The sequence below is a fragment of the Girardinichthys multiradiatus genome, chromosome 4 (genome assembly GCF_021462225.1).
Source record: "Girardinichthys multiradiatus isolate DD_20200921_A chromosome 4, DD_fGirMul_XY1, whole genome shotgun sequence".
Classification (NCBI taxonomy): Eukaryota; Metazoa; Chordata; class Actinopteri; order Cyprinodontiformes; family Goodeidae; genus Girardinichthys; species Girardinichthys multiradiatus.
The window spans coordinates 25,546,187-25,569,872 of record NC_061797.1 but is presented as its reverse complement, the minus strand read 5'-3'; the positions used below and the strand labels follow the sequence as shown (position 1 = coordinate 25,569,872).

General features: G+C 39.3%; 1 protein-coding gene across 7 annotated transcripts in view; it reads right to left on the bottom strand.

Annotated features, from left to right (window-relative positions):
• Positions 1-23,686, bottom strand: part of sox6 (SRY-box transcription factor 6) — a 162,150-nt gene that overhangs the window by 65,095 nt on the left and 73,369 nt on the right. For all 7 annotated transcript variants that reach the window (XM_047362727.1, XM_047362724.1, XM_047362723.1 and 4 more), the window contains one exon: positions 14,004-14,093. In XM_047362727.1, the coding sequence (XP_047218683.1) occupies positions 14,004-14,093 (90 nt within the window). The remainder of the gene's footprint in view (positions 1-14,003; positions 14,094-23,686) is intronic.

Here is a 23,686-nt window from a genome sequence, read left to right as displayed (position 1 = left end):
TGAGAACCTAAATAAGTTGCTATATAAATAAATTGATTTAAACTTTGTTTAGAATGGTATTATGTTGGTGTTTAAACAGTTACAAGTTTTACTAATAAATACAAAAAACTGATATTTGACATTAATATATTTTATTCACAGGGTTATATATATTTTTTAGTCTGTGAACATAAAAATTATTTGAACATTTTAAATAGCTGATTAGTAAACGAGAACAAAATTTAAAAAATATTAAAACAAGAAACTGTTACACAAAACAAGATGGTAAGATGTTACAACTGCTGGAGTACCTCAAGGAATAAATAAACCAAAAAAAAAAAAAAACAGCGAACGTCTGGGCTCCATTTTTACGGCTTCACAGCTCTGTGCTTCACGCTGTCATGGTTGCTAGGGGATAGAGGTTTCGCTGAGGTAAAGGCGGGAACAGCTGGTGAAGCCTAGACCGTCCAATTTCGCAGATGCTCACTTCCGGCCTTTTCATCCTCCAAAGGACCCGGCCTTCGAATAATGGCACTTAATTTGGACACAGCTAATGTACTCTTCTTCTGCTGCCATTTCTGAGGCACACCAGTTTTATTTTGGCAGTGGTGACTCCTATTGTTTGGGAACAGCACAGCAGCGGGTGAGCCAAAAATACAAACTAAAAGTGCTTTCAGAATCGAATCAGTCTGGCTCAGTTTATTTCCCCCTGATTGTATGGTTTGACTAATTTGCCTCAAGAAACAACTTTTTGAAACATGTAGCATTGCCACAAGGCAATTTGCCATTATTTTTGGGCCTTTTTCTTCTCTTTTTAATAAAGTTCTCACCACAGCTTAGCTATTTCAAAGTTATGCAAATATTACTTTCACAATTATACAAATGTTTGCATTCTGTTTACATTTTCTTATTTATGATAATTTTAACAACTCATTTGTATAAAATTTTATTTTTTAATATTCATAATCTGGAAAGTATTTTTTTGTTCTGCACACTGCTGAATCACTGAAAGGCTGAAGCATCTGTTGCATGGCATATCTTCCTAATCCACTGACCACCGTTTTGCACTGGAATTGTAACACAATGCATTAAACAAATTATTCAATATTTAGTTGCAGCAATAGCAATCAAATTGATAATCCAAATCGGCCGAAAGACCAAGATACCCATCTCTCACATATACATCATCTGAAGGTGACCTACATCATGCACAACAACTTGAATATGGATGATTTAATAGAGATATTAGTTGAGCTGTGGTAAGCGATAGAAGTTGGAAGGTTCCTCATATAAGTCTCTACTTTGGCCCCATTTAATCATGGGCCAGCTCAGGTTATAACTTAGAAACCAGGTGTAGACTTTTTGAAGAAAGGCTGCAGAGGTGTCCTGAGTTGTTTACTGCTAAATTTAGAAGAGCCATGCTGGACAAGCCAATCATCACATTGTGTCATTGTAGTGTACACAATATTTAATACAAAGAAAACCACACAGGAAGGAACCAACTACAGCGAATTCACTAGAAACTGTTAAGGTCACACAGCCTGGAGTTGACGAGTTTGCTGTGGCTTGTTTTCACAGCTTTCAAAAGCAAAAGAGAAGGAATTGTTACCAGCACACAGACAAAGAGCTGCAGGGAGCTGTCAAAACGGGGGTGGCACTTGTGTCAGACTTCCAGGGGTTATTATAGAGAAGGTGTTAAGAGTCACTGTTTGCAATGGCCTCCAAACTACACAGGTTTTAGACGTGACGGCAATCACACCAGCAGAGTGGAGTAGTGGTTGGATAGCACAAACTTGTCAAAACAATATGACTATATCCTGTATTTGGTGAACCAAATGGAATCCAACAAAAATATAAGAAAGATTTTGATCAACACACCATGTTGGGTGATGTATGGGTGATTCAAAAAAAAAGAAATAAATGACCAAATGTCTTTATATCTTTCTATAGTATCATGAGCACTGTGTGCATAACAGAAAGTGACTGTGCTGCTCGCTCTCTCTCTCTTTCTCTCTCTCGCTGCTTGATCAATGCTAAGTGGTCCTACCATTGACAAACACAGGCAACATAATTGCCAGTGAGAGGCTAGACAGTAACTCACTCTCTTCCTTCTGCACTGCTATGTGACAAGCTGATCTTCGGAAACACACAAAAAAACCAAAAGGAAAACTGACAGCGACAAAGAGAGATGGTCATTGAGCGACAAGGATAACAGTACCAAGATCCGGATAACAGTCCAACAAGGTCTGGCCTTGGGCCAGCAAGGAGCTCAATTCTTTCTTGGGTGTCTTCCTCTCTTCTCTGACCACATCTGTCTTGAGTTTCTCCGAGAGCTCCCAGGGGCCCTCTCCACTCGAACTATTTTAATTTGACTAAACACCTGATTTATTTTATCTCTCCGATGAGGAAAGCCGTTTGTCTTAATAGGGCCTGTCAACCTCCAGAACCCATTCAGGGCAATTTACTGGCAGACTTGTCTGAACCTCAGTTTGCCCCTCTCTGCCTCTGCTGCCTGCCGCAACAGAAGAGAGCTGCAATTCTCCATTTATAACGAAAAAAAGGGACCTAAAAGCAGCCATTCATTGGGCTTGTGTGCTGTTACCAAGCCTTGAATTGACTTCGTATTCACCAGACTATGCTTGTCGTGAATGGCTTTTCTGTAAAACTGATACAGTCCGCACCAATTTTATCAACCTTTGGCTGTGTCCATGATGGAGCCACCTTTTACAGGTAACCAACAGGACACATTAGGTGATGTCACAATAAATCACTGGCATAGATATGACAGGCAGAAAGAGGAAGAGGCACACACACAATAAAAGGAAAGGAAAGAAAAACATAATCCAGATAAAGCAGCTTGAGGTCATCAGGTCAAGCATATCTGAGCTTGCAACACATTGTTTGGACATTGAAGCATTATATCTCACTGCTCAATTACCTATTTCTTAAGTCAGGATATGATGGAAAATTAATTTAAAAAATGCAACAATTGAGTAGCATATATTGAAGCTAATTTGTCTTATATTTGCAGCGGGTATTTGTGCCAAGAATCGGAGGGGCTACCCTGAGAGTGGGGTGCCTCATCTTGCCCAAACACCACAAGAATGCTAACAAAGGGTCCATTGTTTTGATCTTTAGCTGAGCTGTGGGAAGCATGAAGCATCCTCTCCACTTTTCTATTTTATCCCCAGAAATATGCTTTTTTTTTCTTTCCTATGCTGTCTATAACAGTTTTGAAACATCTACAAGACTTCAGAATTACTTCAAATTCATTGTAAATGCTAAAGATATTATATAAACCTGACAACCCTTGAAGAATTTTTACACAGCTGAACCTAAAATCAAATGCATGTGTTGCGTTTTGTTTGTGTTAAAATCTCTTTCTTCCTGCTTTAAATTATGGATTAGCTTTAAAATGCAGATAAAACTTTTATTGGGTGGTACAGAAGAGGAGAGTCGTGGTCTGCATCTGACCAGCCTGCTGACAAAAGAGGCTGTTTTCCTACATATTGCATGGCTTTTAACAGCGGTGGGGCTGGGGTCTGCCTGTTAACATGTCTCCTCACATTGCGCTTCCGATGGCAGACAGACAGCTCAGAGGTGCTTTGGCGCTACATAAACCCCAGCAGCCAGGCCAGACGTAACGTGTTGTGACATCCCAATGGTAGACGGACTGAGGCCTTGTAGGATGATACTACCCCGGAACAGAAACCAGGGGTGAGTGGTCAAACAGCACCAGCACGTTTTCCAGTGTTTTATTGGGTCTATTTCAGAAATTCCACACTGATTCATAGAACACAGGAAGCTGTTATGCTGTGCAGTTTCTGGCCATTCAACATTAACCATTTGAGATACCTGCCGTCTCTAAAATGTCATAAAAGTGGGACAGAAACATCAACGAGTGACTAAATAAATGATAAGAGAAAAACAAACAAAGCCACGGTTGCTTGGGTAGGGACAGGGGTATTTGAGCCTTGGGGTCTTTAGATAAAAGGCACTTTGTAGGGGTGTGATTTGTTTTGTCCAATACCCACATCTTCCTCTCTCTTGGCTCCCTTCTCTCTGCTCTAATCAAGCAGTCTCTAATTTGGGTTCCAAGTCCAGTACCGGGGAAGAAGAAGGAGGCTTGTTACTTTGAAGAGTCTCGAGTGAATAACACTGATAAAAGATTCAGGCATAAAAAAAGACGAAGAAAAGCGAGGGAGGGCGAGGGCGAAAAGGGAGAAAATCACAAGGCACCCTATTCTCTCCCCTTCCTTTGGTCAAGACAGCTGAGCTATTATGACACGAACTGAATTGAGTTTTTTAGCAGCAGAAGACTGGAATTTCTTTGTCTTCCTATCAGTCAGCTATTGTGGATGCTTCCATATGCTGTAAGCCCATCCTAAGTAAAGTAGGACTTTTCTACATGCAGCAATTGTACAAAGCTGTGTCCAAACACACTGCACATAGCTTGAATGCCATGTGTGCTGAGGCTCCCCGCTTTTGCTCCATGCCAAAACATGTGTGAACGCACAGATCTGCAGATTAAAAGGGCAGGTCTCTGAATAAACGCATGTGTGTGAACTCTGCAGTCACCTGACCCTTTGTCCATGCTTTTTGCGGCAAACACAAAGAGGTCAATTGAGTCACTGCAAGCTGCATCTGTTGGCACCGTCTATAGCTTCTTTTTTTACCCACAGACCTCCATCAGGGAATGCAACTTCAATAAAATCCAATAAAATCACTGATTATATCAAAATATCTTCCTTTTCAATTCTTTGAGCAATGTGCATTGGTAGAAAACCTTAAAAAGCATATTTTTGACATCCCTTTAAGCAGATGCAGCATTGCTACAAGGCCATGTGTGTTTCCGTTAACATGGTGTTAACAGGCCTGTATCCTAGAACCAAGACAATATGAGCAACAGTCGTTTTATCTGGCTTGCTGCCTCTATTATGATACCAAGGCTGGTAATCTTGCCAATAAAACCTCATTAACAAACAGCAGCGGTGACCCGCAGGCACGTCAGCACTTACTCTACACTCACAGGTCACTATATTAGAAACACCTGTTTAGTTGCTTGTTAACATGGAAGCACCTCATTGCTTTTATGCATCTAGACGTGGTGAAGGAGGTTTGCTGAAGTTCAAACTGAGCATCAGAAAGGGAAAGAAAGGGAATTTATGTGATTAGTCTGAGTATTTCAGAAACTACTGATCCACTGGGATTTTCATGCACAATCATCTTTTGGGTTTCCAGAAAATGATACACAAAAAGAAAACATCCAGCTAACAGCAGTTGGGTCAGAGAAAATACCATGTCGAGGTCAGAGGTTGGAAGAGAATGGGTGAAGAGTGACTGAATAGCAACACCAGCAAGGTATGTAAAATATAATCTCGGAATACACAACATGATGAACATTAAAGCAGATACAGCAACAGAAGACCACACTGGGTGTCACTCCTGTCAATTAAAAACAAGAAACCAAGACAACAATTTTCATATGCTTACCAAAATTACACAGTAACAGATTGAAAAATAAGCAATGCCTTGTCCGATGAATCTTGACTTTAGCTGTGACATTCAGATCGTAGGGTCTGAATGTGTAATAAACAATATGAACGCATCATTCCATCCAGCCTTGTATCAACAGTTTAGGCTTGTGGTGGTGTAATGGCCATCCAGGATATCATGAAACACCTAGTAAATAGAGTAAGGTTTAAACACCAAAATCTATCTGAATATTGTTGCTGACTATGCCCATCCATTTATGGCCACAGTGTACCATCTTCTGATAGATACTTCCAGCAAAATGCAAAGCTCATATTATCTTAAACTGTTTTTTTGAACATGGGAAGATTGTACTTCATTGGCCTTCACAGTCACCAGATCGCAGTTCAATAGAAAACCTTTGAGGTGGTTGGGAGATTCACATCATAGATGTGGGTTGCTGTGACTTTAATATGGACAGAAAAAGGTATCTGACACCTTGTTGAATTTATGCCATGAAGAATTCGAGCAGATCCTTAAATGGCCAGTGAGTTTAAGTTAAAGGCATGCACATGTGTTGCAATCCACAGGTGTTTTGATTTCATTTGTGGTTTTTTTTTATTTTTATCATTTCCTTGTTATTTTTGTTCTATACGGTCATGTTGTATTTAGTTTATTCCTTTGTGTTCATTAGTGCTGCTCCCACGTCGGCACTGAAACTAAGAAAGTGGAGCACATCACCCCAGTTCTAAAGTCCTTACACTGGCTCCCCATATCTCAAAGAATAACTTTGAAATGCTTCTGTTAGCCTATAAATCCCTGTATGGCTTCAACCACCCAGACCTCTCAGGTCTTCTTGCTCAAATCTACTCTGCATACCCAGAACCAGAACCAAACATGGAGAAGCAGATTTTAGTTCTTATGTTCCACTAATCTGGAATAAACTCCTAGAAAACTATTAAAGCACTGAAACCCTAAGTTGCTTTAAATCAAGGTTAAAAACTTATTTGTTTAGAGTGACCTTTGACTGTGCTATCTAAACATTATTAGCTAAGTTTTCAGCCCAACTTTAATTTTCTTATCAATCATTTTATCTTTAATTTTTTATTTCATTTATTTTTTTACTATCATGTTTTTAATTATTCATTTTTTATTCTCTTTAATTATTTAATTAACTTTATGCCACTGCAATGTACGTTTCCTATTATGTCTCTTTTTCTTTTTTTCATGTACAGCACTTTGAATTATCTTGCTATTGAAATGTGCTATATAAATAAACTTGCCTTGCCTTCCTTTGCCTTGCCTTGCCTAGTATCAGAAAGGTCTTGGTATATTAATAAATTCCTTTACGCTTAGTTTCTAACTTATTGTTTGTGTTCTCTTCTCTGTGTCTTCTGTTTGTTCTCACAGTTCAGTGTTAGTCTTTTTCCTTTGGTTAGTAGTTTCTTTGTGTCTTAGTTCAGCTCCTTTTGTGTTAATTAGTCTCCCTCCCTCAGCTTCCCTGCTACTATTCTGCCACAGATGTTCCACATCTCAATTGATTAGCTCCTCTGGTTCCTTTGTCATTTTCTACCCCTGCCTCAGTTTTTAAGGTCTTGGTTTTATGGTAATGGCTTGATTCTTCAATTTCACCTTCCATTTTCAGACCCATTTCTTTCTCAGTTTCTCTAGCTCTCCCATGACCTCTCCTTGCGAATTCCCCTTGTAAGTTATTCTTTTATATTTAAAATACTCAATGTCACCACAGTCAGTCTCTGCACTTGGGTCATTCACAACCTACAAACAAGACATGTGCTTGTTGGTAATCTCTGGCTGATCTGATCAGCAAAAATGTTAAAACCACTTAAACTGACATGAATCTGAATATTTACAGGCTGCTTGCTGCTTCACTGTTACCTGTTCATCCCCAGTTTTTGAAAATAAACTTTCAGATTACTACTTGGAGTGGTTATTAATAAGTGGACACTTCTGCTGGTTGTGCTGAATGCTGATGGAGACTAATATTTTGATGATAGAGGAAGCTTTGCTCTACAGTATAATTATGCTAATGTGATAGCTCCAGCACTTAACTGTCTATCTGTGACACTGGACCAGGTACTTCATCAAAGACAAGATACAGGCTTGACCTACGCACATTACTCCACTGAGAATGCAATGATCCTCATATTCGTATTCGTAACTCAACACAGAAACTTTTTTCTGTTTTTTCAGTACTTCAGTACTAAATTCATACATGACTCTTTAACCCTCAAAGACAAATGGATCATTCTGGCACGATGGAAGAGCATGTACTGTATGTATGCAAGGAAACACATACACTGGTGACAGATAATGATATGTAAAACAAAGGTTTTACCATTTAAGTCTTTCTATTTATCCCTCACAGCTTTATGAAGAGAAATCTGACCTCTGCACCCTGAAAATATAGAGAATGCACAGTTTTCAAGGTCCCACTCGCATAAAAGCCTGCAGAACACTGATCAAGGCAAAGGCTTACTATCTGCAAATCCTTGGAAGTAAATTAGGAGCTAGATTTTATCTTGTTATTTTCAAAGAGCATTTATTCACAGGTCCAACACAACTGATAAAGTCATCAGAATGTGCTTGTTTTCCTGGTTTGTGCAGAGGTGATTTATCTGCAGTCTTTCAAGCAGTTGTCTTTGTTAAATAAATATCCCAACAATGTCTGTAGTTTGAATTTAATCCTGATCATTAAATTAAAAGAGAAAAAAAAAAAGGAAAATTTAAGCAACTGTGACAAGAATATCTATTTGCTTTGGTCAAGTGGAATCTACATTAGCACCTACGTAGTTGTTTAAGCACATAAAGAGACATTATTAGACTTATTCATGGATTTTTGTTTTTTCTATTATGTTGGAACCTTCTGATGACTAACCCTTAACCCTTACAAATAAAGAGATTAGAAGTAAAATAAAACTGATAAAAGCAGTTCATTTGCAATGGTATGTAGGAAAATGAATGGTAGGGATGAACTGAATAAATAACATTAAGAAAAGAGAGGTCAGAATTTATTTTTGCTGTGAGAAGATGACCTTTCTATAAGAACTGAAGGTTATGTGCACACATTGTAGAGGCCTGTAATTATTATTTACACCAGTCTGTGAGTGCTGAGAAAAAGGACTCCCTTTTAAGACAAAGAAACAGAAAGCATTTTTTTCATTTTGCTGCAACGGAAATACATAATTACTTAAATACAACATCCATCCATCCATCCATCCATCCACAATTTGCCAATAGCATCCTCTGGTACGTTGGGATCCAAAGGTCCCTCCGAGTGAACAAACTGTGTCAAACCACTGAATTCTGTCCCTGTTACACATGTATACAAACATACAGGGGCGTAGTACTACCCTTTTTTACCTCCATTGCCACAAGCTAAATTCTTCAATTCATTAGAGGAGAAAAACACGCAGTCCAACACTCCCATGCATTCATCTGGCAAATGTGGCCTGAGGAATAATGATTTACTGTGGCTCATATTTCACCTGAGTGCACAGGGCAAACAGTTGACTGAAGTGTTGTGGAGAAAATGCTAACTGAAGCGTTTTTTGGTTTTTTAGACTGGAGCAACCAGACAGATCTAGTTTTGTGCTATTTGTATGCAAGTTTTTTTTTATGTTTGAGTAGATATAATAAACGCAATACAGAGTGTTGATAAATACACAATGCATTTGGAATCCATTATTCCTTTTATTTGTATTATTTTTAAAGTGCACCTGAGTCCGCTTCTGAGGCGCATGTACACCCCTTAACAATTAAGAATTAAAGCGAATGAACATGTTTTCAAGCAAAACCTTTCAACAATGCAGGGACTGTGTTCACACAGTGGACCCCTTTATGTCTGAGCAGCAGTGTGGCCAGCACAGGTAGGGCTAGCATCAAATCCGTCTCAGCAGCCACACTGCCCTGCCCTCTGTTCTCCTCCTAAAGAGCTTCCACTTATCTGCCCGCCGCAGGGCTGTCTGCGCGCACCCGACCACTGTCATGTAGAAACCATTCTCAAATTGATTGTGACAGCGCAGAAGCCTTGATTTTTCTGCTTCAGAGTTCAAGCTGCCACTGCAACGCTATAGCTTACAGTGGTGAGCTTTTTTATTTTCTCTCATATTTTAGATTTTCTTTTTACAAAGTCTATGGAAATTAATTCAGTTAATGTTGAAACTACAAACTTCCCATTAGTTTGAGTTAATACTTGAGCCAAATGTGTGCTTATGTTTTTTCTTTTAAGTGAGGGCAGTAACTTGGCACTCAGCAGGGAAACTTAAACAGCTCTGTTGAGCATGAATCTTAAGCGTGGAACAGACGGGACACTTATCTACAACTGGACACTAGATTTGTTTACATTTCACACAGCATGTGCCTTATTTATTATAAATGTCCTACTGTGCTCCATGTAATGGGGGGTAATATATTTATATGAATGTAAATGTTGCGTCTAAGCACCCAGATCTGAACTCTTTTCCTTGGCCTACTTCTCTTCGAACACTCGATACACCTTGCAATCTATTATCACTTTGTGTGGTTTGGAGCCCTTCCAGCCAGCCTCCCTTTTTTTCCCTCTGTGGTTTTGTTCAGGAGATTTCATCGTTCCTGCAGATTGACAGCTAAGCTCAGGTATGAAAACAAACAGCTGAAAAGAAATCCGCTACTAATGCTCCCTCACAAATGTTTCCTTTGCCTGGTCCTACTGATACTAAGCTTCAGCAGCTTGCAAGAAAAGGCAGATGGCGATTTGAAATCATTAACCCTCAGTAGCACAATCCTACATGTCTGCCTTAAGCGCGGGATCATGCTGCTTGTTTTGTACTGAGTCTAAACGCCAAAAAAGCTGCACATTATGCAGCAATACACCCACACAACAATAAGCTATAATTACACTTCTGTCATCTCTAAGAGGTAAATGGCTGGGTTACCAGAGCTCAACAAGCAATCTCTGATGCTGCTGATACAATTGTCATGTATTGTTTGTTTACTGTACGTGCGTGTTCACTTCAACAGAATAAAGCATCCAGGGCATGTTGGAACAAAGCTGCGTTGAAAGAATGTCTTTATTCACGAGTAAAGCCTCAGGTCAAATTCTATAACACTAATCGATTTTGATTTTTGCTTTGTTTTCTAAGAATTGGACCAAAACAGCTGTTTCCACACCAGCCAGATTCCATTGCATGCTTTGCAAGAGCACAATTACTTGGCTTTCAAGGTTTTGATGGAGCATTGTCAGAAGGAAGCCTAAAAGGTGCCGTGCTTGCTGAGAAATCACTGAACAATCTGCATAGAAGATACAAGGCCTCTCTGCCACTGGGCACTGCACTCTTTATTTGCTTGTCGGCCTTTATTTTCTACTATCTTCTATTCATTTTAAAACCTACATGCATGTCTGCCTTTTGTACTCATTTTAACCTAACAATTAATGGAACCTCTGATTCATCATAACACTTTAGATCTTAATCATAAGGTGTTTTCTGCCTGGTATCTTTGTTTGTGTTTTAATTAGGCAGACCTTGTGCATCTCCAACCCTGGGCTTCTTTTTAATTGCCCGTATTTACATCAGGCAGACATCAAACGGAGAGAGAGAGACATTTGTAAGGGTGAGCACAAAGCAGCCCTTTGAAATGTCTACAGTCATACGAAATGGCATGCTAATTAAAAATCTAAGGCTGCCTCTGTGATAGGAGAAGCATTTATATTTGTGACTGCGGAGTATAGACTGTCTCCATAACTCATCAACACACAGAGGCCATAGTGTTTATTATCAGGCTCCCTACCTGTTTACAGACCACCAAGTAACCTTCCCATTCCCATTCATCAAACAACAGAAATGCCCTGCCTCTAATTTAACACCAAATTTCAAACGGCTAAATTATTTTAAACATTTTACACCACGCTCTTTGATCTGCTCTGCCATACAGTGCACTAGCATATATACAATGAGTCTAGCTTACTAACCCATGATTTACCCTTCAGTTCATTAAGGTTATTGCCAATGAATATTAGACCATTCAACAGCTGATTGTGCAGTTCTCAGGGAGAGGGGAAAATGGTGAAAATGTATTAAAGTTAAATGATAGCCTTACATTTGCAGAACCCCTGTGTGTATTAAAGGAAAGAATCACAGATTTACACATGGACATTGTTTTAGATTTGGAAACTCAGTTGTGCAATTTGCTTTCCCTAGAAAATAAAAAATCCAGTTGAAACAAGAAATTTACATTAATCAAATCATTAAAAACCTATGACACTTTTTTCCCGTCTAACATTAGATTTGACTAAACTTTTTCAGTTTTAGGTTGGTTAGGATGTCCATATTTATTTCTATTTGCTAAATTGCATTACAATGGGAAAGAGAATTCATATTACTTTCAGACGTCAGAGGTTTTCACGCCTAATGTGATAATAATAAGCTCTGGTTAATAGACAAAATCAGAGCTAACCCCTCAAACATGTTGCTTGCTTGTGTCACAGCATTTGACAATTATAAGAAATTTGCCAAGTGATGAGGAAAATAATTGTGGACTTCCACAAATAATGAATATTTTTAAATGTTTCATTTGGAATATAAGTACTTTGTAGTATATATATGACTAATGCACTTTTTTTTGTCATCATTTGTCTTTTTAGGATTCCAAAAGGTCCAAACTGTATTAAATGATCAGTTTTGCTGTCATAAATATAGTCAGTACTGGTGCTCTTTCTTTGAGTGATCTTTGTTAAACCAAATATTAGGTTGGCCAAATGCAAATGTGTTTCAGGATCATTATGCTGGATAAAAGGAATAAAAAACATACTATTAATATGGAAATATTTAAACAGTGACTGAAGATAAGAAAGCTGTAGAGTTTGGGAGTTTGAACCCTGCAATCATTTTACATTTGCATAGGTTAAATGACCAAATGGAGCACAAAATATAATAATAATATAGTCACCCCTGTTTAATAATTTATAGTTTAGAAAAGTAAAATAAAAGAAGACAGGATGAGTTTCTGTATTAAGAAATTCACTGGCAGGAGTCAGTGACCGCCTGGTGCTATCGCCCTGCTGTTTTTTTTTTTACTTTCCTGTTCAACATAAACATGCCTGCTTTCAGTAACAGTCAGTGCTAAGGACTAAGCAGGAGCCCTGCCCATCCTCAGCCCACCTTCAGCTCACCCTGTCATAAACAGAAATTTTGGGGGAGTGCTGGGCTGGGCTGCTTTGCTGCGGTGCGCTCAACACGGCGTGCAGGGCGTTAACTGTTAACAGTCGAGACATTCCACTCTAACACGAGTTCACCAAGGAGACGGCTGTTCGTGTCTCCATACCGTCTCCTCTCCTCTCCTTTTTGTCATCTCTTTTCCTTTCAGCTTAATCGTGCTCTGTTTACATGAAGCACACTTTGGGTTCAACAGTTATAGGAGCTGCATGAATGTACTACATTTGCTAATGCAGTGTAGGATGGGCTCGCATTTTTTGGTTTTTTTTGGAGTGGGGGGAAGATCAGGTTTTTGAAACAGGCTGGAAATTTTGAAGAAACACACAAAATATAGTTGCATATATCAATAAAAGGTAGGACAGACACAGTGATAAGGGCAGCCAAAAGCCTATGTTTCATTTCTGACATATGCAACAGTATTCATACCCCTCAAACTTTTTCCCATGTTGTCACTTGACAACCACAAGCTTAAATGTATTTTAATAGGATTTTACGTGATAGACCACCAACAAAGAAGTACACAGTTGTGAAGTAGAAGGAAAAAGATTCACGGTTTAATAAACCTTTTACAAATAAATCTGAAAAGTATGGCATGAATTTGTATTTACCCCCCCTGAATTATTAATGTTTAGAACCACATTTTGGTGCAGTTACAGCACCAAGTCATTTGGGGTATGTCTCTACCAGTTTTGCACCTATAGGCATTGAAATCACCCATTTAATAATTATTTCTCAGTCAAATTCCATGGAGGGTGTCTTTAAACAGCAATTTTCAAGTCTCAATACAAATGTTTAATAGGATTTCGGTCTGGATTTAGTTGAACAATTTTGATTGATACAAGATTGTCCTGTATTTTGCTCCATCCCTTTTTTCATCAGCTCTGATCAGGCTCCCTGTACCTAAATGCTAAAGAAAAGCATTCGCAGCGCATTATACTCCCATCACCATTTTTAATTGTGGGGATGGTGTGTTAAAGGGAGAATAAGTTGTCCAACACAAACTATAAGTAGTTGCACATAAGCCAAAAAACATAATTTTGGTTTCACCTGACCCTGCATGACACACTCTAAATGGATCTTATGGCTCTCTTTAAATGATGCAGTTGCACAATACTTTCCATTCTCAGATGGAAACAGTGCTCCAGGAAGTGTTCAAAGCTGTGTTATAATCTTGCCCTGCTTTAAATTTCTCCGCAATTTTCTCCCTGAGCTGTCTGTTGTGTTGCTTGGTCTTCATGATGCTGTTTTTCACCCTTGTTCTCTATTAAACCTCTGAGGCCTTCACAGCACAGAAACCCATAAGATAAGTTAAATAGATAACATTGCTTTAGTGTTCCCTACCTTTAACCTCGGCGAGCAACTCGCTGGTGTTGAGCCTCTCCATCTTCTCTTTCCAGTCTTTAGAAAGAAGTTTCTCCATGCATGAGGATTCTGAAACAGAAAAAAAAACATTGAAAAATTTAAAAGATTTTTAGTTTTTACATTTTTCTTTACTTAATATTGCATATAGGATATAACAGAGGTATAGGCACTCCCTAGCCCATGGCACATTCCTGCATGTATATTGGGTATAGACAATGGATGGATGGATGGATGGATGGATGGATGGATGGATGGATGGATGGATGGATGGATGGATATAGAATAGGATATAGGATATAGCTTCTGTTTTACACTTCTATGGATGTAATAAATCTATTCTCCCAACTGGTATGATATGAAATAACGGTATTTCATTTGATGGGAAACATTAAAAGAGACTGTGCCTGACTGTTAAAAGACGAGCCAAGGGTGGAGTGAGGAGAGAACATGGCATTGTGGTGATAGCATAAGGGCAGAGACACACATTAAGTGGGAGGCAAGGAGTGAGACTGGCTATGTCCAAACGTTCACATAGCTGCCAATGATGAAAACAATTAACATTTGTCCAGGAGACAATGAATCAGAGGAGGAATGGCTCCAATCTGCCATACTGTCGCTGGTGTAGCTGATAAAGAACATACTGGGCTGGCTGACCCAGGCCTCCACCATCTCTGCGTGTACAGGGATCAGCCTGTTCCCATCAAATACCAGCAGCACAAGCGAGGCTCCAACCCTCCACCTTGAGCCACTCCTTTTACAAACTGCCCTCAGGCTGGAGCACAGTTAAACTCCAAGCAAGTATGCAGTATTCCATTATATTTAGATTTTTTTTTTCTCCAAGTATGAACAATGGCTAAAATTTTTATTGTTCTTGAGGATGCTGTCACTTAAAATTAGTTCCCACATAGAAGTGTTTTTAGTTTGGTTACTGCAAAGTGCCCACACCCCATTAAAATGCCAGGTTTTTGTGATAAACAAATATTACACCATCATAATTATTTCAAAACATTTCCACCTTTAATGTGAAGTTTATCCTGTGCAGTTCAACTGGAAAACAAACAAATGTGTTAAAAGGGCACATTTATGAAGCAAAAAAAGCTGCTGATTGCATAAGGGTACACATCCTTTAACTAACAATGTTCTCCAAATCAATCAAATTATGAGAACTTGTCCACAGTCCTCCTCAGTTAATCTCACAGATTGAGCTCTGGACTCATGTAGGGTATTTCAAGTTTTTTATTTTCTTCTGGTGAAATTACTGTAGATTCAAACGGTGTTACTGTTCAGACTCTTGGCTCTTGGAAAATCCTACAGCTGAACTTTATGGTTTCTCAGATTCTTTATAAGTGAAGGCGGGTAAGTAGCCAAGAAGACTGAATGCAAAAACTGATTTAAAAGGGGGCTTCTTCAAGGTTTTAGTTGTATACTTATGCAAGAACATTATTGCAGCTTCTGTATTTAAATTTTTTTTCCCTATGATAGAATTCTTAGTTCTTCCATTAAATAATACACAACATTTATAGCATAAAAGATGGAACACATGTGGAACTTATTTATTGTCGTCTCAATTTCTTAGTGTCAGAAAACCTGACATTTAACCTGGGGTGTGAGGTTTTTTTTTACAAGACAAAATGTTTCTGTTCTGCACAAAATCCCAAACAGAAACCTAGAAGAAATCTGCATCAGGGCCCTTTCACATGCACCATACAGGACACGTCTAGATTCACCATTATCGTTCTTGACATCAAACACAGGGAAGATTTATTCAGAGGATGTATACAAGTGTTGTTTCCTTTTATCCTTCTGTTACATCTCTTGCCCACTTCCACAAAGCAAACAGCATTGCTCCCTCTGACAAACACGAAGACTTCAGAGGAACTGGGAGTAACAGGGGGTCAGCAGTTCTCGAGGCCTTGTTTAAGGATGACGTTTTGGGAGATCAAGCAGAGTCACCATTTTGTTTGATTGTCCACTTCCTCCATGTATGGTGGGGGTCAACGGGACATCTTCAGCTCAGGGTCATTATAACATTACTTCTGCTTTATTGACTTTCCAATTCCCAACTCACAGTTTGTCCCCTTGACCCTGGGAGAGAGATGGAGAAAAGCCTGTGTGTTCTGTGTGTGTTAACTCCCAGCGTGGCACAGAGATCACAGATCTTAAAACAGGGGTTAAGGGCAGCGGGAGTAGCAAAGATCAGCCCTTCTTCCCTGCCTCTCACCCCTGGGTGAGATGGCTTCCTCTCCCAGAACAACAAACTCCTTCGAACACAGACAGAAACAATAACAGAGCTAGAGTTTTTTCCCCACTAAAACAAAAGAAAAGTCATATTTTCCAAGCTATATAAAGAGAAATTAAACAAACACATCGGGCATGTGTTTGTATGCACACAGATGCTCCCCATCTCTATTCACACACACTTTCATAACAGATGCTCCTCCAGCACTTGATCATTAAGGAATGCACCAACAGTTGGAGATAATGTGGTGCCAGCTCCCATTCTACTCCAGTCCTCCCCCTCCCTTCCACCTCCCTCCCGGGAGAACCGCCACTCCCAAACCCCCTACATCCCCTTCGCCGGGCCAGACTCGGCTTGTCAAGTCCTCGAGTGCGAAAGACCACAGCTGGAATGCACTGCTGTCCTCCCTGAGCTTCCACCTGAGCGAGGTGAATAATGGCTCCCAGATTAGTCCACAAAATAACTCTCAAAACACCTTTCACTGTTCACCAAGGGGCAGACAAAAACAGACAACCAAAAATGGGATATGGGGAAAACACAGCAACATTTGGGCAAGTAAAACAGTGAGTGAGTCAGAGGTCTGGCTTTTTTCAAATTGTCCTTGCACAGTCTATTTTCCAGCAAAAATTCTGAATATTAGAAAGAAAGTTATTTCAGTTGTTAAAATGCATGTCTCTTTTCTCGGGAGAAATTAGCGATGCCAATGGAAACACTGTTCACTAAAAATATAGTAATTACTGTCAGGTTCTGACAGAATATGAAACATTGGTCTATACTATATTTGACAGAGAGCAACAGATTATGTCAGATAATCCAATCACATTTGACTTCTGAGCAAATCTCATTATTTTAATAGCTTTTCCTGAACTTCCTGAAGTTTTGCTAAAAGTTACATTTCAAAGTAGGACATCACATTCTGAAGAATTAGCTTAAACAACAGAAGAGTCCAGTGAGTTTATTTTTATTTTCCTATGGGGGCTATTAAATCTCTCGCACCCCCACCCCTTCCATTTTTTCCCTCCCTCTCTCAAGATAAAACACTCTGTGGCTGGGGAGCAGGTCATTCAGCTGGGATGAGAATGGAATGAAAACAATAGGCCTTATCAGACTCTTATTTACATTTTCCCAGCGTCCCTGCAGTAGACAGCTTGGCTTGTCACCAAGCCCAGATCGCCCCACTGGACCTGGACCAACTTCCTCCAGCCCCAGCTATTCCAACAGTCCCTGTGGACCCTTGCCTGGCACAGACCCCCTCCGCTCTGCAGCTAGCACAGATAGCAACATACTAGACAAAACTACTGGAGTGTCTGTCCAAGACATGTTCCCATTGAGAGAGAAATGGCTTCTGAACTCCTAAGCCTGTCTGGGTCTCATTGTCTCCTCTCTGGGGCTTGTGCTATGTAACTGGAAAAATGCCCTAAACCCTTTTTTGTAAGTTTCCAAATGGCACCCAGAAGAAAGTGAATAGTCTTCCCTAATTTAACACTGCCAAATTGCCTCCTATCAGAGGTGCCATCTCTGGTATACAGCGTTCCTATGCAGGCACTCTGTGATCTTGCTGATTTGGGTGAACGAACACTGCAACCTAGACACCTAACGCTGAGATTAGGTGGAAAGATTAGACCACCTCTCTCTTTTTTTTTCTGTATTAAAAACAAAGGTAATGAACCTCATAAATCTCAACAAAGGAATGTTTCTGAGATGATGTGTGACATAAACATACCTTCAGAACCTGGCAGCGAGTGGACCCAGGATATCATAGCTACAGTCAGGGGTTAGTTATCAGTGTCTGTTCTGACACCCTGAGTACTAAAGACAATTATTGGTAAAATGTTTGCTCCTTGCATGACATTTTCTGTCTTATTTCGCATCCTTCCACATTTGTCTCTTAGACAGTACTAATCTTAACCTGATCTAAAGTCACGGAAAAGAAATATTTACATATCGATGTCTTTTTTTTTTTTTGCCTTTCTCTGGAACAGTACTCATTTAATAACAATATATTAAGAAAAGTGTTTATTTTAAATAGCAAGGACACCTCTCTTTTGAATAGCTAGGGTTTCTAGAGTTTTCTTTTAATGTCTTGGCCAGGACCGGTCATGTTGGCAGTTCTTGTACACTATTTTCCATACAGAGGGATTGTTGGTATTAGATTCTTTCAATACCTCTTTAATTCTCTTACCAGATTCATAATCCTCTTTCCGAAGGCCTCAGATAGTCAGGAGCACATCAAACTAAATTTATAAGGGTTTAAACAGGGTAAACCTACTTTAAAATCCTAGTAATGTAGTCAATTTAAGTGGGAATAAACTTGTGGGAGTCCTAACCAGAAATCACATGTTTTGTTGCATTTTAAAGAAAATGTAAAAGTTATTTTTTTCAGGTTTTATTGTTTGTTTATTTTACTTAAATGTCTACGTATAGTTACAATGTATGTTAAATATCCATATGCAAAAATATGTTAACACACAGGTGTCCTTATCAATTCATATAGCTGCCGATCCGTTTTTATTAATATAAGAGAAAGACGGAATATTTTTTCCTAAATCATGAGCTACTTGGCTAAAAATGTTGATGACTAAGAAGTGAAGATAGAATTAAGTCCTTTGGTAATTAAAGTTTTTAAATAATCAGCATAAAAATCTAGTCAAAGTTCCAATCAGTGAACAGAACATCAAACTGACAAATAAACATTCCCACATTAATTTTGTCACTTTAAAATTTAAGTCTACAGTAAATGTTAATGATCTACTACTTTTTATCCAGACTGAATAGGACTGAAGTCTGGTTTCTCTGAATGTGCACTAAAGCCACTAAAACAGTCCAGCATTGCTTTTCTGCATTTTCACTACTACTTATCAATGCTTTCAATCTCTTAAAGCTTTAGTAAATTTGTTGACGCAACACAAATACACCATCATGTTTCCAATGACCGTAACCACCTCAAAGCACAAAAAAGGAAAGAAAATGGTTTGTAGCAACATGCAGGACTGGGTGTTTTATTACCCTTGGTTGTCAGCAATGAAAGTGTTTCCACAGACTGCCACCGCATTCTGAGCCTCACTGTGTGCACTGTTCTCCCGGGAGAAAGATGATACTTGTGTTTGAGTGTTTGTTGTGTTGAAAAGCCGTTGGCAGAGAAAAGGGACCTATCTAAGAGAGTCAACTTAGCCATAAGTCATGGATAAGAGACTGAAAGACTCCCCCATCACCATTGGCCTTGTACAGCATATCAGTTGTCACAGCCTCGAGGGAAAACGTGTAATTAAGAAATCAATGATCAGCTGACACGGACAATATAAGTAATTTCCTCTCCACAATGGAGCAGATTGGACAGTAAGGGAAACGGGAGCAATTTGCATTAGCAGAAACATGGGGAAGGGAATCTAAATTTTAAATAGAAAGTATTTGCTGCAATTTGTACATTATACAGTCACTGTCACTTGAAACAAAACAGAAAATTTAATTTTAAAACACATGGGAGTCACACGGTACATTTGTTGAAACAACGGAAGATATACTTACCTAATTAAGATATTTTAATAAATGTGATACTACCACTTATAAACAGTGGGGAATACAGGGAATGGACATGTCAACATGTTTCCTTGATCACAGTCAGTATTTTTCAAATGGTGCTACTTACATGAACTTCACACCGTATATTGGTAACAATCCTAGTAATACACATTCAAAGAAATCCAACTAAATAAGTTTAAAGATTTTATTTTGTGTAAAACAAGTGGAATGACACATGGACTATTTATTGAACATGTGAAAAAACCTGCAAAAACAATAAAACAGCAAAAATCTGATGGTGTTTGGACCAAACTGAAAACCTTCCCCATTCACCGCAGATTAATGTCAGCTAGTTTTGTCCTAACTGATAGTCAATAAAAACATTTCTTATGAATAAAGAATTGCACAGGAAACATCTCATGATGGGTAAAGTAAGACATGCAACTAGAAGAGTTTTTCCTTTTTGTTTAACAATATTTAATGCAGTCAACCCAAATGGCCTGTGTGCCTGCTCATCGCACCAGACTCCACTGCTGAAGAAAGAATATGTTGAAGCTCATTTAAAGTTTGCTGCAACAAATTTGCCAGGTCAGATGACACCAAAGTTGAACTCTTTAAAGATTATTGCACACACAACATTTGGAAAAGGACTTGCACATTAACCCAAAAACATCATGCCAACTGTGAAGTTTAGAGCTATGAAACATCATGATATGGGGTGGTTGTTCAGCATTTAAATCTGAAGATAAAGTAAGGGTGGATTTTTCAGAAAGAACATTATCCCACATAAATAGCCAAGGAAACTCTTAGTTTGTTTCAGATAAAGAAAATTTTTTTTGATTGATCAAGTCAACACTGAATCCAATTTAAAATCTATGAAAGGAAATACAGATCAGAGTGCATAAAAGATACCCCAAAAACCTGACACCTGAGCAATCCATGCAACTGGTTGCTACATACAGGAGATGTTGTAAAGCAGTTTTTTGAAAACATTTTTTTACTAAATATTACAGAAACTTTAGTAAGGCTGTTTAAAACGTATTCCATGTGTAAGTCCAACTTCTTCCATATAACCTAACTTATGGAGTTATTAGTTCCTTTGTATGTTTGAATTACTTGGGTTGTTACCAACATCTGTTGTGAATTTAATATCAGTAGTCCAATTACAAATATGTTTACTGGGTGAAAGGCTGAGATGTTTGATAGTTATTTTCACCACTGTATACTGTGATGCCTAAATAAAAAAATATACAATTTAATTTAATTTGGAAGTGATAAACGTATTGAATTACTAGGATTAGACTAACCCTAACTTTAACCCTAAACCAACCTCATGCACATATCTTTCAGACATAAAAACCCATCTAAAAATAAAAGTAAAGAATAAAATAAAAGTGTCAGAGCCTTAGTTAGACTATAACAGGTTAACTTCTGATTCATCATCCACACTGAACTGTGATGGAAACAAATCAAAAGTCGAGATTGATAAAAAAGAAAATGACTGTGACACACTCCAAGGAGTCCTTTGAATATCTTAATCACAGGCACACTAAAAACAAGACCCCGTCATCAAACTAAATAAAACATAATAATTACAAGAGGCAGGCAGGGAAGTGAAATCCAGAGAGAAAACATGTTTTTGTCATTCAGCCGGTAGTCCCTGAGACAACAGCTGTTGGATGCAGCAAATACTCCTGAAGTCTCCATAATCATGCTGTTATTGAAGTGAGGACAAAAAGGGCACTAATTGCAAGGGAGCAATTGGAACGCAATAGGTTACACACCCGGGTGATGCTGCACAATGCAAACTCTAAAAAGGGAGCTTAGGTGGGGGGAGAGGGGAGAAAAAAATTCAGAGCACAACACAGCGTTGTCGCTCATTTTCAAGCAATTACCTTTCCTCGTTGTCAACAGTTGCAATAACCTCCTCCATTTTCAGGAGACTTCTTTGGGGCAGTTAAATAATTCCAGCTTTTTTTTACGTTTAATTGCTGGTGCTGGCATGCATAAATAAAGAAGTCCAGCTCTTTGCTTTGGTGTCATTGTACGAGCGGAGCACCTGCACTTCGCGGTGGGCTTTCTTTAACTGACACCTAATCATTATTCCACTTGGTGAACATTTCTGTTAGTCACCTTTAGTCTGCCCTGTCTGGTCATGTAAACAGTGTCTATAAATTCATTGCAGTTAAGATGTGCTTCATCAGAGAGAGAACACATCCCCTCTGTTGCAGTCTTCCTAATGGTTCCCGCTGCTGGATGCAACCTTCTTTCCTGTATCCAAGCCAAAATCAGTTGTTAGCCTCTTAAACGGGTTAGGGGTCAGCAAAAGATTGTCTTTTTTTCTAATTCGGAGGTCTTTTCATGAACAAGCATTTGAGGCTTTGGGAAAGCTTTGCTGAAGGCTGAGATTGGATTAATAGTTAAGTAGAAAGTAGTTTGGACTTTAAATACTCAGTCTGTTTCTGTCATGATTGGAAACATTTGCTTCTAATGAATATTTAATACAGTTGCCACTTTTTATTTGTTGATATGCCAAGTGAACTGAAAGAGTTTGACACCTGCATCCAGACATGCTCCAAGGTTATTTGAGATCCTAAGCAGAATTAATATATATATATCTATATATATATAGATATATATATAGATATATATATAGATATTTATACACTGCTCAAATAAATAAAGGGAACACTCAAATAACACATCTTAGATCTGAATGAATGAAATATTCTCATTGAATACTTTGTTCTGTTCAAAGTTGAATGTGCTGACAACAAAATCACACAAAAATTATCAATGGATTTTAAATGTAACCAATGGAGGCCTGGATTTGGAGTCACACACAAAATTAAAGTGGAAAAACACACTACAGGCTGATCCAACTTTGATGTAACGTCCTTAAAACAAGTCAAAATGAGGCTCAGTATTGTGTGTGGCCTCTACCTGCCTGTATGACCTCCCTACAACGCCTGGACATGATCCTGATGAGACAGAGGATGGTCTCCTGAGGGATCTCCTCCCAGACCTGGACTAAAGCATCCACCAACTCCTGGACAGTCTGTGGTGCAACGTGACGTTGGTGGATGGAGCGAGACATAATGTCCCAGATGTGCTCAATCGGATTCAGGTCTGGGGAACGGGCTGGCCAGTCCATAGCTTCAATGTTTTCATCTTGCAGGAACTGCTGACACACTCCAGCCACATGAGGTCTAGCATTGTCCTGCATTAGGAGGAACCCAGGGCCAACCGCACCAGCATATGGTCTCACAAGGGGTCTGAGGATCTCATCTCGGTACCTAATGGCAGTCAGGCTACCTCTGGCGAGCACATGGAGGGCCATTCGGCCCTCCAAAGAAATGCCACCACACACCATTACTGACCCACTGCCAAACCGGTCATGCTGAAGGATGTTGCAGGCAGCAGATCGCTCTCCACAGTGTCTCCAGATTGTCATGTCTGTCACATGTACTCAGTGTGAACTTGCTTTCATCTATGAAGAGCACAGGGTGCCAGTGGTGAATTTGCCAATCCTGGTGTTCTCTGGCAAATGCCAAGCATCCTGCACGGTATTGAGCTGTGAGCACAACCCCCATTTGTGGACGTCAGGCCCTCACACCATCCTCATGGAGTCGGTTTCCAACCGTTTGTGCAGACACATGCACATTTGTGGCCTGCTGGAGGTCATTTTGCAGGGCTCTGGCAGAGCTCCTCCTGTTCCTCGTTGCACAAAGGTGGAGGTAGTGGTCCTGCTGCTGGGTTGTTGCCCTCCTACGGCCTCCTCCATGTCTCCTGGTGTACTGGCCTGTCTCCTGGTAGTGCCTCCAGGCTCTGGACACTACGCTGACAGACACAGCAAACCTTCTTGCCACACCTCGCATTGATGTGCCATCCTGGATGAGCTGCA